Source organism: Rattus norvegicus, chromosome 14 (assembly GCF_036323735.1).
Source record: "Rattus norvegicus strain BN/NHsdMcwi chromosome 14, GRCr8, whole genome shotgun sequence".
Lineage (NCBI taxonomy): Eukaryota > Metazoa > Chordata > Mammalia > Rodentia > Muridae > Rattus > Rattus norvegicus.
Window position 1 is genome coordinate 84,176,235 of NC_086032.1, and position 14,071 is coordinate 84,190,305.

At 43.5% G+C, this 14,071-nt stretch overlaps 1 protein-coding gene across 8 annotated transcripts in view; it reads right to left on the bottom strand.

Annotated features, from left to right (window-relative positions):
* Positions 1-3,178: 3,178 nt before the first annotated feature.
* Ewsr1 (EWS RNA-binding protein 1) overlaps positions 3,179-14,071 on the bottom strand; it is a 28,737-nt gene continuing 17,844 nt past the window's right edge. For 3 of the 8 annotated variants that reach the window (XM_006251203.5, XM_006251201.5, XM_063272946.1), the window contains 9 exons: positions 11,625-11,662; positions 11,063-11,095; positions 10,560-10,678; positions 6,279-6,408; positions 4,973-5,095; positions 4,445-4,607; positions 4,114-4,211; positions 3,714-3,966; positions 3,179-3,589 (listed from right to left, as the gene is read on the bottom strand). In XM_006251203.5, the coding sequence (XP_006251265.2) occupies positions 3,550-3,589; positions 3,714-3,966; positions 4,114-4,211; positions 4,445-4,607; positions 4,973-5,095; positions 6,279-6,408; positions 10,560-10,678; positions 11,063-11,095; positions 11,625-11,662 (997 nt within the window). In that variant the 3' untranslated portion in view covers positions 3,179-3,549. Of the gene's footprint in view, positions 3,590-3,713; positions 3,967-4,113; positions 4,212-4,444; positions 4,608-4,972; positions 5,096-6,278; positions 6,409-10,559; positions 10,679-11,062; positions 11,096-11,624; positions 11,663-12,614; positions 12,845-14,071 lie in introns of those variants that run through there. The other 5 variants (XM_006251202.5, NM_001025632.2, XM_039091737.2 and 2 more) reach the window with 5 other exon arrangements.

The following is a 14,071-nucleotide window of genomic DNA, read 5'->3' on the forward strand; positions in this document are numbered from 1 at the left end:
CTATAGAGGTTTATTATTATTATTGGACTTTGTTGTGGTTTTGAGGTAGGATTTTACTATGTAGCCTTGGCTGGCATGGAACTCCCTATGTAGACCAGGCTGGCCTCAAAAATCATAGAGATTTGCCTGTCTCTGCCTCCCGAGTGCTGGGGTTAAAGGCATGCTCCACCATGCCTTTAACAGATTCCTGCTATGTAGCTTTGAACTCACCATCCTGCTCTCTCAGCTGGGATTACAGGCCTCTGTAAAGAGGAATTAAGAGCAGGAGAGGCTGACTTAGGGGCCAGAAGGGGCTCCTGTAACTGCTGTTGTGAGCAGGGGCGAGGAGTGGGGGTGGGGTGGGGGGAGGGAGCCTCTGAGGAAGTCAGGTGGTTTAGATTGGTGAGAGGGGATGCTGGATTTTGACTGCCTGTTAAGAACTGAAGTCTGTTAGTGAGGAGAGTGTTTGAGTTTAGATGAGGTTTGGGGGTGAACACTGTGGGCTGGGGACTGCTAAACAACACCTAGTAGGGAGTGAGGTCCTGGAGAATTGACTATGGAAACTGAATGTTAAGTGAGGGAGTTGAGAAATGACCTGTCCTGGAACAACCATTCCATCGTACCCAGTAATCATCTTCAAAATCATCCAATACACCGATATTTTTTATTACATCTATTGTGTATGTGTGTGTATGCCAAGGTATATGCAAGGCAGACTTTGGGGAGTTTACCATGTGGAATACTGCGTATGGTAGTGTGGTGGCATGTTCCCTTATCCCATGAGCCTTTTTGCCAGCCCATCTGAGTTTTATAATCTAGGGAAGCTGAGGACCAAGAAGGTTGAGGTACTATTGCTACCAGCAACTCTGCAGGCATTTCACCCCTACCTATTGCCACTTCGCTGTGCTTTAAGGTTCTGGACATAGGGATGAATCTAGGCTCTGTTGGTCACTAGTGTTGTCTGACAAACTTCTGGGAAAGATGCCACACACGTCTGTTCACTCCTCATAGGGAACCCATAACGGACCAAAGTACTGATACCACAAAAGCCCAATTTTTATTGGGGTTACTTACAGGAGCAGACATGTCTCAAACAACAGCATCACCAAGCAGCTCACAAAGTTGGAAACCTGATCACAGCCTGCAGGCAGCAGGGATGTCCTTTCCAGGTGCCTCAGTTGGTCTAAACTTCTTTTTCAGGCAGCTGTTCTGGTCTCAAGAGTCTCCTTTCAAAACTTAGCTTGTCTGAGAGTTTTCTTTGCAGTTTAGCTCTGCTTATCCTGGCAAATTGGGGCCTAGTAAATCTGGTGTTTCAGGGACTTCCTGAAGCCATTTTGAATTATTTACTTTCCTTTCGAAGAGCTTCCATGCGGGATGGGATAGAATGTTTCTATCTTGAAACTCTTACACAAAAACTAGGTACCATGCTTACGCTCCCTAAGCTTGGGTGACTTCATCTGTAAAATGGGACTGTAGTTGTCACATAATTGTCAAATTAGTATTGTTAGTTCAACTCAGTATGACCTAGTGATGGAGACATGTCTCCTACTCTTCTGAGGGGAAGAGCAACAAAGACAAGTCTCGTAGTTCCTTGAACTGGGGCCTGTTTGAGTCTTGTCCCATACTGTAGCCTCTAACATTGGGATTTCCTGATGACCAAAGTAGACCAGGGCCACCTTGTAGCCTTGGGTTACTTGCAGATTCAAGATAAATAGCAGAGACAACTCTTTGTATGTGAGCTGAGCCCAGTCCAGGACCAGGACCTAGTGAAAATTCACAGGTTTTAGACTGTTAGCTGCGGACAGATGGTTCTGAGATTGTCCAGTGCCCTGCAAGAGAACAAAGCAAAAGACTCAACTCAGTTCACTTGAGTGTTGCCCCTACAACCTTACAAACCTACAAGGCAGAATGGGACGGCGGGGGGCCAACTGCTACACCGGACCCTGAATGTACTAAGGGGCACTCACTGCGCCTCTTCCTTGTATGACTCCAACCACTTTTGTCAAGACCTGTGCTGTGGGGCCACAAAGCTACACTTGAAATTTTGTTTGCTGTCTTGCTTTCACTCCCTCTTGAGGAATCCACCAGCCTTAGGATGGATTCTACACTGCCAGGCACCGCTCCACCCTTAAGCAAGTGCTCCACCATTGAGATGTCTCCAGTTGTAGGAGCCTCACTGTGACCTCAATTTTGCAATCCTATTTGCAACATCTTGTGCACCACCACACCTGAGTAAATGCTAAGATCTTTGAGCTCTGTCCAATCAGGTGTTTGGAGTCAACATGTGAGGACATTTGACATAGTGTCTGGTAGAAGCCTGGTGGCAATGACTTTAGGCCCCACAACTGTGTGTAGAGCGGCACTGTCCTGTGGGGCTTGTTTGCAGAAATGAAAAGAGCAGGGTGTGTGGTGAGACAATAGTTGAAAGCAGAGGTCTTGAGTTCACACAAGTGTGGTGGGAACCACTCAAGTTCTTGTTTCCTTAAGGTGCCCTGGCCTCTGGAAAAAAGGCAAGGACGGGAAAAGGGAGTCGAGTTAGTTTGTGGTTCGTCATCGTCTGGTAAATGTTTAGGAATGGACAGACTAAGATGGAGACTGGTGTACAGTATTAATGGTTACTTGTTTGCTGTGACAGAACCAAGCCCTACTTCCTGTCAGACTGAAGCAGAGGCAGCTCTTGAAAGAAGGGTCCCAGCTGAGTTAAAAGCACAGGGTAGGGCTGGGGTGGTGGTACCTGCCTTTAATCCCATCACTCTGAGGCCAACCTGGCCTACAGAGCAAGGTCTAGGACAACGGAGACTACAAAGAAAAGCCCTATTTAAAAACCAAAGATAAATAAAATACAGAATGGGAGATCAGCTTGGTGGGGAAGCCCCATTTTGTAGTTAGAAGGCAGCAGAGTAGTAAGAATGACCACTTGGGACTGTAGAAGACACGGTCAGGTCCACTGTCCCAGCAAAGGCACAAGATGATCCTGTGGCTTCAGATAGTAAGAGTTGGAATGATGAAAGCTGCCTCAGAGCCTTCTGAAGTGAAGCCAAGAGCTGGGGAGGAGAGCACAAGGTTTCCAGTGGGCACCTCAGGGCCAAAGGTGGAAACACATGGCCAGTGGGCATCTTCAAGGGCATCACAAGTCCCTGCTCCCATCCAGTGAGGGCTGGAAAGAACTGGACATGAGAGATTGCAGAACAGAGAAGGATGACAGTTTATAAACATTTGGAATTTTATTTAAAAAAAAAAATCACAACCATGAACATTGTTACAATTAGAGGCCCTCTTGGTTCTCCACAATGATACTGAGCATGCTCACAAGGGGTTCCCATTGTTAAGTCTTAAAACAACCATCTTAAAAAGGAAAAAAAAAAAAAAAAACAAAACAAAACAAAAAAAAAACTCAGCACACTACTATTTAACTTGTTTTAATGTTTCTTCACAAATGGTGAAAATACTAAAGTACAGACAAGGAATAATCATAATGTTGTCGCCAACATTATAAATATGGAATTATAAATTTAAAACATTTTCTGGTTTAAAAAATAAATCTGGTCGTCAATGCAGCTCTGCAGGTCTCTAGTAGGGCCGGTCTCTGCGTTCCTGACGGTGCTCGCCTCTGCAAAGCAAAGGGACCCTTTGGTCAGAATGAGAAAGGACAGAAAACCCTGTAAGAGCCCCCAGGTGTCCAAGGACTCACTGCAGCAGAGGCTGGGAAGGGGCAGTGCTCTCCCACCACATACTTATCCATTTTCCCAGGTCCTCCACGTCCGCCTCTTCTTCCTCCCATCTGTTCCATTAAAGGTCCAGGAGGCCCCCCAGGACCACCTCGTCTTCCTCCACCAAAGCCACCTCGGTCCATGCCACGGCCACCTCGGAAGCCCCCTCGGTCTCCACCTCTGCCACCTCTGAACATTCCTCCAGGACCACCACGGTCCATGAGTCCACCTCTTCCTCCTCGCATGCCACCAGGGCCGCCTCGGCCACGATCACCACCTAAGGCAGGGACAAGAGTGACAGGTGAGTCAGGAGCAGAAGCCAAGACACTGAGGACACACTGTGGTAGATCTGCTAATCCTTCTCCTAGAGCAGACACTATTCAATCACCAGGAAGCTGAAGTGCTCCAGAAAACCTGTACCTACCCGGAGGTGGAAAGGGTGGCGGGAGGAAGCCCTCGGGCTTAGGGGCCTTACACTGGTTGCATTCTGTTCTCCAGGCGAAGTTCTGATTTCCACAGCCCCTGCATAAAGTTGTATCACAACAGAAATCACCAACAGAACTGAGAAAGGTAGAGAGATTCACACCACACTCTGCACAATTATAGGGTTTCAGGCACAAAGCACAAGGATTTGCAGACAACGCCAGGCAGTGATGAACCTCCAGAAGCAACCAGAGTGCTGAGTCCCGCCTCCCTCACCCCCAGTCCTGTCCCACAGCAGGAATAAGTGTCAATCTGCTGGGAGAAATACATACGGATTGGGACACTGCCAGTCTCCAGCTCGGTGCTGGACATTTCCTCCTCCAGAGGGGTTCCCTCTGGAGCCTCGGGGCCCTCTTGGAGGGAAGCCTCCTCTGTCTCCTCCACGGCCTCCCATGCGACCCATGGGTCCCCCAGGACCTCCTGGGCCACCAGGACCTGCAATAACAGTTAATCACCTCTCTGTAGCAACTTTGCTATGGTAAACTCTCCCACAGGCTCACAGTGCTGTCCCCTCACATTACTCTGTGTCACTTCATGTAGTCTCTAACTATGGCATTTTCATATAGTGAAACCTACATTTAGTCAGATGTTCCCCAGAACTTCCACTCTCTCTAACAAGTTAACCCATATAATTAATGCAATACTGGCTTTCAATGGTCTAGTATCAATTTTATACACCCTTTTCTTTGTTAACTATTCAACTAAGCTTCTCAAGGACAAATATTACAAGGAAAAACCAAAACCAAACTAACCCTGTTTAACACAACACCAAAGTAGCTAAAAACAAAAGTGCTTCATACCTCCACGAAGCGGCGGTGGCATCCCTCTGCCCTCACGAGGTGGCATGCCACCCCGCATGCTGTTCAGTGGAGGCTTCTTTCGGGCAAGAGAAACTTTAAGTTTGCTTCCTTGAAAGTCTTTCCCTGGAAAAAGATTACAGAACACCAGTGAGCCTCACATTCCAACTCTTCCCTCTCCAAGCAACTACTTTTCAACAGATTCCACCTTAATGAACTTGGACACATCCTGAAGCATGAAATTTGCCCTCTCATAATCTCTAGGCCTTTTCCTGGTATGACTGGAAATGTATCACAATTGGTAGGGTTTGCTCAACATGGCCAAAGGCTTGGGTTCAATCCCAGCACTGCATAAAACTGGGCATGGCAATGGCAGCCAATTAGCCTAGGGCTATAATCTCAACATCTGGGAAGCAAAGGTAGACTGGAGGATCAAGAAGCTCAAAGAAGGGGTTGGGGATTTAGCTCAGTGGTAGAGCGCTTGCCTAGGAAGCGCAAGGCCCTGGGTTCGGTCCCCAGCTCCGGAAAAAAAAGAACCAAAAAAAAAAAAAAAAAAGAAGCTCAAAGAAGGTTATCACTAGCTACATATGGAGTTTGAAAACAGCTTGGACTACATGAGATTCTGTCTTAAAACAAGCAGAAAGAAAATGAAACAAAGAAACAAATGAAAACAAAACACCCACCAACTTCACTGCTGAGGTCAGAACAAAAGATGTTAAATTACATTCTAGAATTCTTCAGGACTGTCAGGTTCAAAATCAGCCTACCCACATAATGAAACCTTTACTCAACAAACATCAAAGGCCTTGGGATAAACTCAGTGGTAGAGGCTCTGCACAGCACACAACTGACATAGCCCATAACACTCAAGGTACACTGGCTAAGATGTTCACATTCTCTGTGTTTCTCTCATGGTGCTATCCTTGACACGTCTCTTTGGAAGAGTTTTCTGCACTGAACTGTCTGCTCAGAGAAGTACTTGCAGCTGGGACATGGGGGCTATGCACTCAAACACATAATAAAGGATAGTCCTGACCCTGGGCCAGTGCCTGTGTCCTTTAACAGAAGGGCACACAGTAAGCAACCCCTGGAGCAAATCTTACTGCTTCAACTCTCAAGCCCCCCACCCCCTTCATCAGGAAAGGGGAAAAGTACATGCCTCCTGTTTCTAGACTCAAAAAAAAAAAAAAAAAAAAAAAAGGTGTTTTAGCACGATCCCTTCTTTCTTGGAAGGTGGCAATGAAACTGTTCTAAGTTCTTAAGTGTGCCTGAATGAGCAGAATTCAGAGTGATAAAGAGAACATCCTACCATCAAACCATTCCACGGCAGCCTTGGCAGTTGGTGGATCTTCATAGGACACTGTGGCATCACCTTTAGGCTTTCCTGTCTCCTTATCCAGGTAGATATGGATCATGGGTTGTCCAGTTCTCTTGTTCATCTATACATAAAGCAATAATTAAGATGTGACTATAACATAAGCTTAAAGTTTACAATAGTTCCCACATTCCCCCAACTATCAAAAGGCAGAGTGTGGTGGTCCACACCTTTAACCCCAACACTCAAAAAGTACATCTATCCCTAGGCCAATCAAGGCAACACAGTGAAACCCCCAAAAATGGCAGTCTCATTCCACAGAGGGTTTTTTTTTTTTTTTTGCTTCTTTTTTTCAGAGCCGGGGACCGAACCCAGGGCCCTAGCAAGCGCTCTACCACTGAGCTAAATCCCCAACCCCCATTCCACAGAGTTTAATAAAGGTCAAGTCTTCCTCAGGATGTCAAAACTGTGAGTGACTTAGTTCCTCAGCATCCACAACAAATAGATATTTAGATAAACTTTACACCTCACACATGTTCATTAAAGAATCAAAAGCAAGCAGTGTAGGCCCTATTCCTGGTCTTGGTACCTGTGAGTAGTCTTATGAACCCAAAGAAGCACCGAAGTCAAGCCAGGATATGTAACTCTTCTAAAGAAAGTCACTCCATAGATGCACTTTATTGGAAGAGCCCTTATCTAGCATGAACAGGATCAGAGTTTGATCCCCAACTCTCTAAAAACAGAATAGAAAAACAAACAAAAGACAGAGAACAAAACGTCCCTTCCATACTGAGGCTGTGAATATACTACACAATTCTTGACCTCCTCCAAGAGTTGGAAGGATGGCTTGTTTGTGGTCGGCTTGAACTTAGAAACCACTCTGTCCAACAAGCATGCACATAAACGATGTCCAATCTATACAGGCTTATGTGTGTACCTAATAATACTTGATGCTATAGGGCTCAGAATTAAGTATTTTTTAAAAATGACTCAAATACTCATATCTATAAAAAGAATACTATTGTTAAGCTTGGTGGCAAGCACTTTTATGTTATTGAGCAGCCTTTGAGCACGAAGACTTAAAAACCAAAAAGTTATGTGACTCTGTATGAGCCTTCGGAGACCAAGAGAAGATGTCTGATCCCCTGGAACTTGAGTCACCACTGTAGGCCTCCCTGTATATACTGGGAAATGAACCTGGGTCACCAGAAAGAGTATCAAGTGCTTTTCACTACTGAGGCACCTCTTCAGTACTACTCTATTGAAGCAAGCTGGGCACTGTTGTTCACGACTGTAATGCCACTCAGAGGGTCAAGTAGAAGGATCATCACTGGTTCCAGGACTGATTGGGCCACAGGGAGTAAACTATCATCTCAAAAACCCTAAAATTATACATGTATTAATCAATATCATTAAAAAATTATGACAGGAAAGAATATAGCAAACTAGTTGTATGAATAAGGAAATGTTTTAAGCCAGAGAGGGGATCAGATTCCGCAGAACTGCAGTTGTATTGAGACCTTAACTTGGGTCCTTGAGAAGAGCAGCACGTGCTTTATAACTGTTGAGCCATCTATCCAGCCCCATATGAACGAGGACCTGCATTTTAAAATCTCTACTTTTTGTGAATGAGCATTCTAACAACATGTGTCTATATACCGCTTATGTGCTGGATCTCTTGGAACTGAATCCAGGTCCTCTGAAAAGCAACCAATACCCTTAACCCCTATGCAACCTCTCTGTCCACAAGGAAGCAAACAGACGTGATGGCAAACTCCTGACTTGGCCAGAGCACACCCCAATTGATAGTACAACTCTATGTGCACGAACGCATGAGTCTGCCTCTCTTCCTAAACAACACACACACACACACACAGTGGCTGGGTGATTTGGGACACATTTTTAATCGTAGCACTCAGACGTTAGAGGAAAGGAGAATCTTGAGTTTCAAGAGAGATGGCTCAGCAGTTAAGAGCACTGGCTACTTTTCCAGAGGACCCAAGTTCAATTCCCAGCAACCACATGAAGGCTCATAACCATCTGTAATTGGATCTGATGCCCACTTCTGGCATGCAGGCAGAACATTATACAGACTAAATAAATCTTAAATCCCCCAAAACACCCCCCACCCCTATAACTAAACAAACCAAAACTAGCTAGACATGGTCGCTCAAGCACATAACCCCAGCACTTGGGATGTAGGAGTAGGAAGAGTAAGTTTAGTTCAAGGCCACCGTGGGAAGTAAGTTTAAGGTCCAAGCAGATTACACACAAAGAGGCTAACAAGGGGGCCCAGCAGGTAAAGGCACAGGCTGAAAGTCTGCAACCTGAGTTGGATCTCCAGCAGAGTAGAACTAACTGTTCTGCAAGTTGTCCCTTGACATCTTTTCTTTTTTTTAAAAAGAATTAATGTATGTGAGTACTCTGGAGCTGTCTTCAGACACACCAGAAGAGGGCATCGGATCCTATTACAGATGGCTGTGAGCCACCAGGTAGTTGCTGGGAATTGGAACTTAGGACCTTTGGAAGAGCAGTCAGTGCTCTTAACCACTGAGCCATCCCTCCAGTCCAAGATACACTTTTTCTAAATTAATAACTGAACAAAAATAATCACCCTCCCTCCTCCCCGATTTCCCTGTGTGGCCCTAGTTTGTCCTGGAACATGCTTATAGACTAGGCTGTCCTAAACTTAAGAGATCTACTTGCCTCTGTCTCCTTAGGCATGCACATCACACCCAGCCAATAATCAACATCTTAAATATAAAATACAAACGTAGGAATTTGGGGACCACTTTTCCCCAGAGTGGGTAAGGCAACAGAAAATCATTAACAGTACATGTTAAATGTGTGTGCATGCACAAAGAGCCAGAGAAAAAATCTTACAGAACCCATGGGCATTCTAGCACAGGATCTATGTTCAGTCTGCAGTACTGAGGTCAGACTTTTCAACTGCCTATAGCGCCAGTTTCATGACATCTGACACCCTCTTCTGGCCTCCTTGGGTGCCCACACCCATGTGGTACGGACATAAACTTAAGAGACACATAAACAGAAAGTATAATTTTAAAAGCCAACTGAACACCTTTAAGGCTTTAATATCAGAAAACATTATTTATTCTCAAACTGCATTATAAATTGTTAACCTGTATAGAGGACTGGTCACACCTGCCTCTACATCAATGCATGGATCCCACACCAGGGAAGACCAGACTCTCACAAGTTCCCTCTGACCTCCAGAGCTACTCTGTGCATCACACGCACAGGCCTGCCCACAAAACATGGGAGTTTTAAGATAACTGTAAAGAGAAAAAAGCAGAAGAACCAGACTTCCTGGGAATGAAGACTCAGGTAAACCTTTCAACAAAATGTCACAACAGGCCTGTAAACAGGGAAAAGAAAAACAAGCTAGCAAACAATAGGTGTGTCATCAAACCAAGGAGCAGGTGACCTCTGTAAGCTCCAGGCCAGCTAGAGCTACAGGATGAGGCCCTTTCTCAAAGGAAACTCCTAAAGCTCTGCTTCTCTGCCTTTTTATTCCCTCCCTCCCTCCCTCCCTCCCTCCCTCCCTCAGTGTTGGCATCAAAGGCACACACTAACCCCTCTGGCAAACCTTAGCCCTTATGCTAGGAAATCAATCTATAAAGATGTAAATGTCCCTCTTCTCTACATCACACAACGTGTTTTAGTGTTTTTTGTAATTATTTAAATTAAGTGATAATTTGGGGAAAAAAAGTCTCCAAGATATTAAGCATTCAGGGAATATTAAGAAAAATCACCTTTCCTCTTCATAACAGAAAAAGACAAGTTTATTTCTGAGAGAACAGCAGACTCAGTAACAGAATCACCAGCTGCCTAGCATTCTTCATCTACAAACATCTGGCTAAAGCTGGGTATGGTACACAAGACTGTAAACTGAGCATTTTGGGGTGGGGGATCGGGTAATCCTTTGCTACATGGCCAGATCGCATGAGATCTTGTTTTAAAAAAAAAAAAAAAAAAAAAAAAAAAAAAAAAAAAAAAACAGTAACAACCCAGATAACAAGGGGGCGGGTATTTATCTTGTAGTTCAACGCTCTTATCGAATGCATACCAGGCAGGTGCTCCACCACTAGCTCCTCCCAGCCCTCACACAGGGCTTGAATTAAAGAGTGTTTTAAGGAGTGAACGCAAGATGTCAACGAAACAGTCAAGGAACAATTCTCAGCACAGTCCAAGCATCTCAAATATGTTCCGTGGACCCAATTTCTGTTAGATCACCCAATCACTATCACTCACCTTGACAACCCCACACTGCTTAAAGAAGTCTGCCAGATCATCCAGAGTCACACTGTCATTTAATCCTTGCACATAAACTGCACTGTTGTCAGAGTCTTCATCGGGATCTATAGGAAGGCCTTCCAGAGAAAATGAGATAAAACACAATTACTGCTCTGAATTAACAGTGGCTTCTTTTTTTGGAGCTAGGCTGGCCTCAAACTTCTAATTATTTTTCAACCCCAGACACAGCCCATCAGGCCCAGATAATAATAAAGGCTTCTGGTCCAATCGGCCATTATTATCAAACAGTATTCATCACAATGGCAAGAGAATGAGCCGCACACTATACTGATAATAAGACGAAGTTTTTTGATTACTTTAAAACAATTTAAAGGAAGTCCCAAACTCCCCCCACCCCCAATGGGTCAGTGTACTGGTATCAGTCTGCTGAGCTGCTGGACTCTTGCTTCTATGGCATTCATTCAAAACAGCTCAGTTAAAGTTCAAGAACTTAAAGTTACCTAGATCGAGATCTGGTCCTTCATCCATGGGTCCTGCCAACCAGGAAAGATCATATAAAATATTGTTAGTGCAAGCCTTGCAAGCTACAAACCTTACAAACACACACAGCTATCTACTACACCACCATTTGATGGGGACTCATTAATTCAAAATGACCCGCACTGCTAAAATGGAGCAGTGGCCCTTTAGCGTTTGTGAGTTTGCTAGGGTTTTTTTTCCCTTTGCTCGTTTGTTTCTAAACCATTAACCAAATACACTCTCAATGCTTCATGTGCCGAATTAGTGTTAAATTAAATTCAAAACCTTTCCTCCACATAAACCGAATTAAAGCTGTACTCTCCCCCATATTATAGAAGCAGTTGCTCAATACGTGAAGTTACCCTTTGTTTTGTAACCATAGGTTAACCTTATTACCCCTAAGACAATGCCGGCAGTACCCATTAGTCTCTTTTGTATAGATCATTTTTAAACCACTTATGAAACTAGTAAAAATTATAGTTTTCTAGAAAAACTGACTGTATTTTTTTTAAACACTATCCATGGTAATACTCAAAAACTTACCACCAGGCTTATTGAAGCCACCTCGCTCTCCAGCGCTGCTGGGGGGATAAACGAAGAAATGAAGGCCTTTCCCTTTAAAAGCCAGTACCGCTCTGAGCCTTGGCAGGGCTCGTGGGGAAGAAGGGCACTGGCTAAACACATCTCCAAACAATGCATCTCTCTCATCTTGTCACTATGCCTTTCTTCAGGGCAGCTCGCTCAAATCTCCTTAATATACAACCTTGCTTGTCTGACTGGACACACCAGTGTGGTTGGTCTCTTTCATGTCAGGGGCTGGTATTAATAGTGCAATACTTGGCAAATTAAGGAAGAAAAAAAAAACACAAAAAAACCCTAGATCCCAAACATCCACCCCAATCAGCTGAAACAGCAGGTGAACGTGGTGTAGAAACAAGAAGGCAGAGACAATTGCTGTGATGAACCTTTCCATGTTCATAAAGGTGCACCCTCAACCTCTCCCAGGGAGAGCCAAATGTAGCCTTGTTTCCTCACAAGTCAACAGTATAATAAAGTCAACAATATAATAAAGCAGGAGACAACCACATTAAATGTCTACAACACACATCGGAGGACGCATCCAGCCAATCTTCAGCATAAAGCCATACAGTCCAGGGCCCTAATGGATTCAATAGTTACTGTGAAAGGAGAATTTACAATAAATACCAAGGCTCAGCGGACTGGGGGTGCAACTTTATAGACATACCAGTTACGCCTACGGCAACATACATACTATACATAGAGGAGAGGGAATATATTGTGGCCTTTTTTGGGGGGGGGGGAGGGGAAAGGCAGTATTTTCTAGGAGTAAATAAAGGTAGCTCCCCAGTAGGAAGACTTGAGGTTCTCTTAACCAGTATTGCACCTTTAATACCTAAATATACATTTCAAGCTGTTGCATGCAGCTTTACTTCCTTTTTAAAAGTACACACCATAAAATGTTCTCTCTCTCTTCAAACACAAAGTTTACACTTTAATGTTACACAATTCTAGAGTATTATACCTCCTCTGGTTCATTACCAAACAACAAGTATGCAGTTACCAAAGTTACAGAAGGATTCCATTTATACAATGAATACATTTTGTTTAAAATATTCTATGTATATTTTTCCTCTCCATATGGACACCGTGTCTAGTCCCACTTTTCATTATGCTGCCGGCTGAGTACTGAGTACGGGTACTTTTTAAGTATTGAAGTGTATACAAGGCTCTCACTTTGTAACCTGTAGCATATAAATGCGACAAAGCATGTTAAAAAGTTTCCACGTTTAACAGCCAATGAAAAATATCAAAATACTGAGGCAATGAAAAAGGGCATGTTAACAACATTGAGCGCCTTACCTGTAGCAGACACTGAAAACCATCACCACACCACAATAAAAAAAAGGGAAAGAGAACTGCCCCGTGTCCTGTCCTCACAGGATCCAACAGACTGCTTCACAGTTCTGTTAAAATCCTATGGGGTAGGCCATGGTCTCTTCTATGGCTCCAGGAGAGACTTCTCATCCACAAAGATGGGCCCCTCTAATAGCAGTCTAACAAAGTCAGTAGAATCATCACTTCTGGAGTATTAAGATGAATAAACTTCAAATTGCTTTTGCAATTGAAAAATACTAAGAATTCTAGGTGATTTGAGACGTGATGATAGTAATTTCAAGTGTCTATGTCTATTTTAAAACATCCATAAAGACGTGAAACCTTTATAATGGAATGATATTTTCCAAATCAGAAGACCAATTTTACATTGTCAAAAGTTATTCATAAAAATTTGCATGTATTTTTATAAAAAGACTTTTTTCCAATAAAGATTTCACTGAAGACTTTATTAAAGTTATGCAGAATAAATAAAACATCTTTCAAAAGTACAGAAATTTACTAATACATGAATAGGTCAACTCTGTTTTGAGGTCTGATCTATAAAAAAGAATTGCTAGTTTTTCTTTAACAGTTAACCAAATTTATATTCACTACAACATTCTGCATAACTTTTTTTTTACTAGTTTATATAGGGACAGAACACACACATTAACTAAATCTGATTATGATAACCACCAACATCATACTTCACCTTCATCAAAGTATAGACACCAGAAAGGGAAGAGGGATGGAGGGAGGGAGGGTAGGGGGTAGGCAGAGGCAGCAGGGTCACGGAACTGATCTAAACAGTTTTCTAAACCAGATTGTGCCATCAATCACAATGGTCAAACCAATTTAGACTTTAAAAAAAAATCTCCAATAGGGAGCGATGCTATATTCACATACATTACTCTGTAAGAAAGTTATTAAGACTGTTCTCTGCTCCAACTTAACTAAGTATCAGGGCACCCTCAGGCCATGGTTTAAGGGTTATGGGGCCAGTCAATCTTCATCATGTTCAACAATTCTGGGTACAAACACTGGAAAACAGCTGCATTCTTTTTCTGCAGTACATACACCAGGTATTTCAAGAC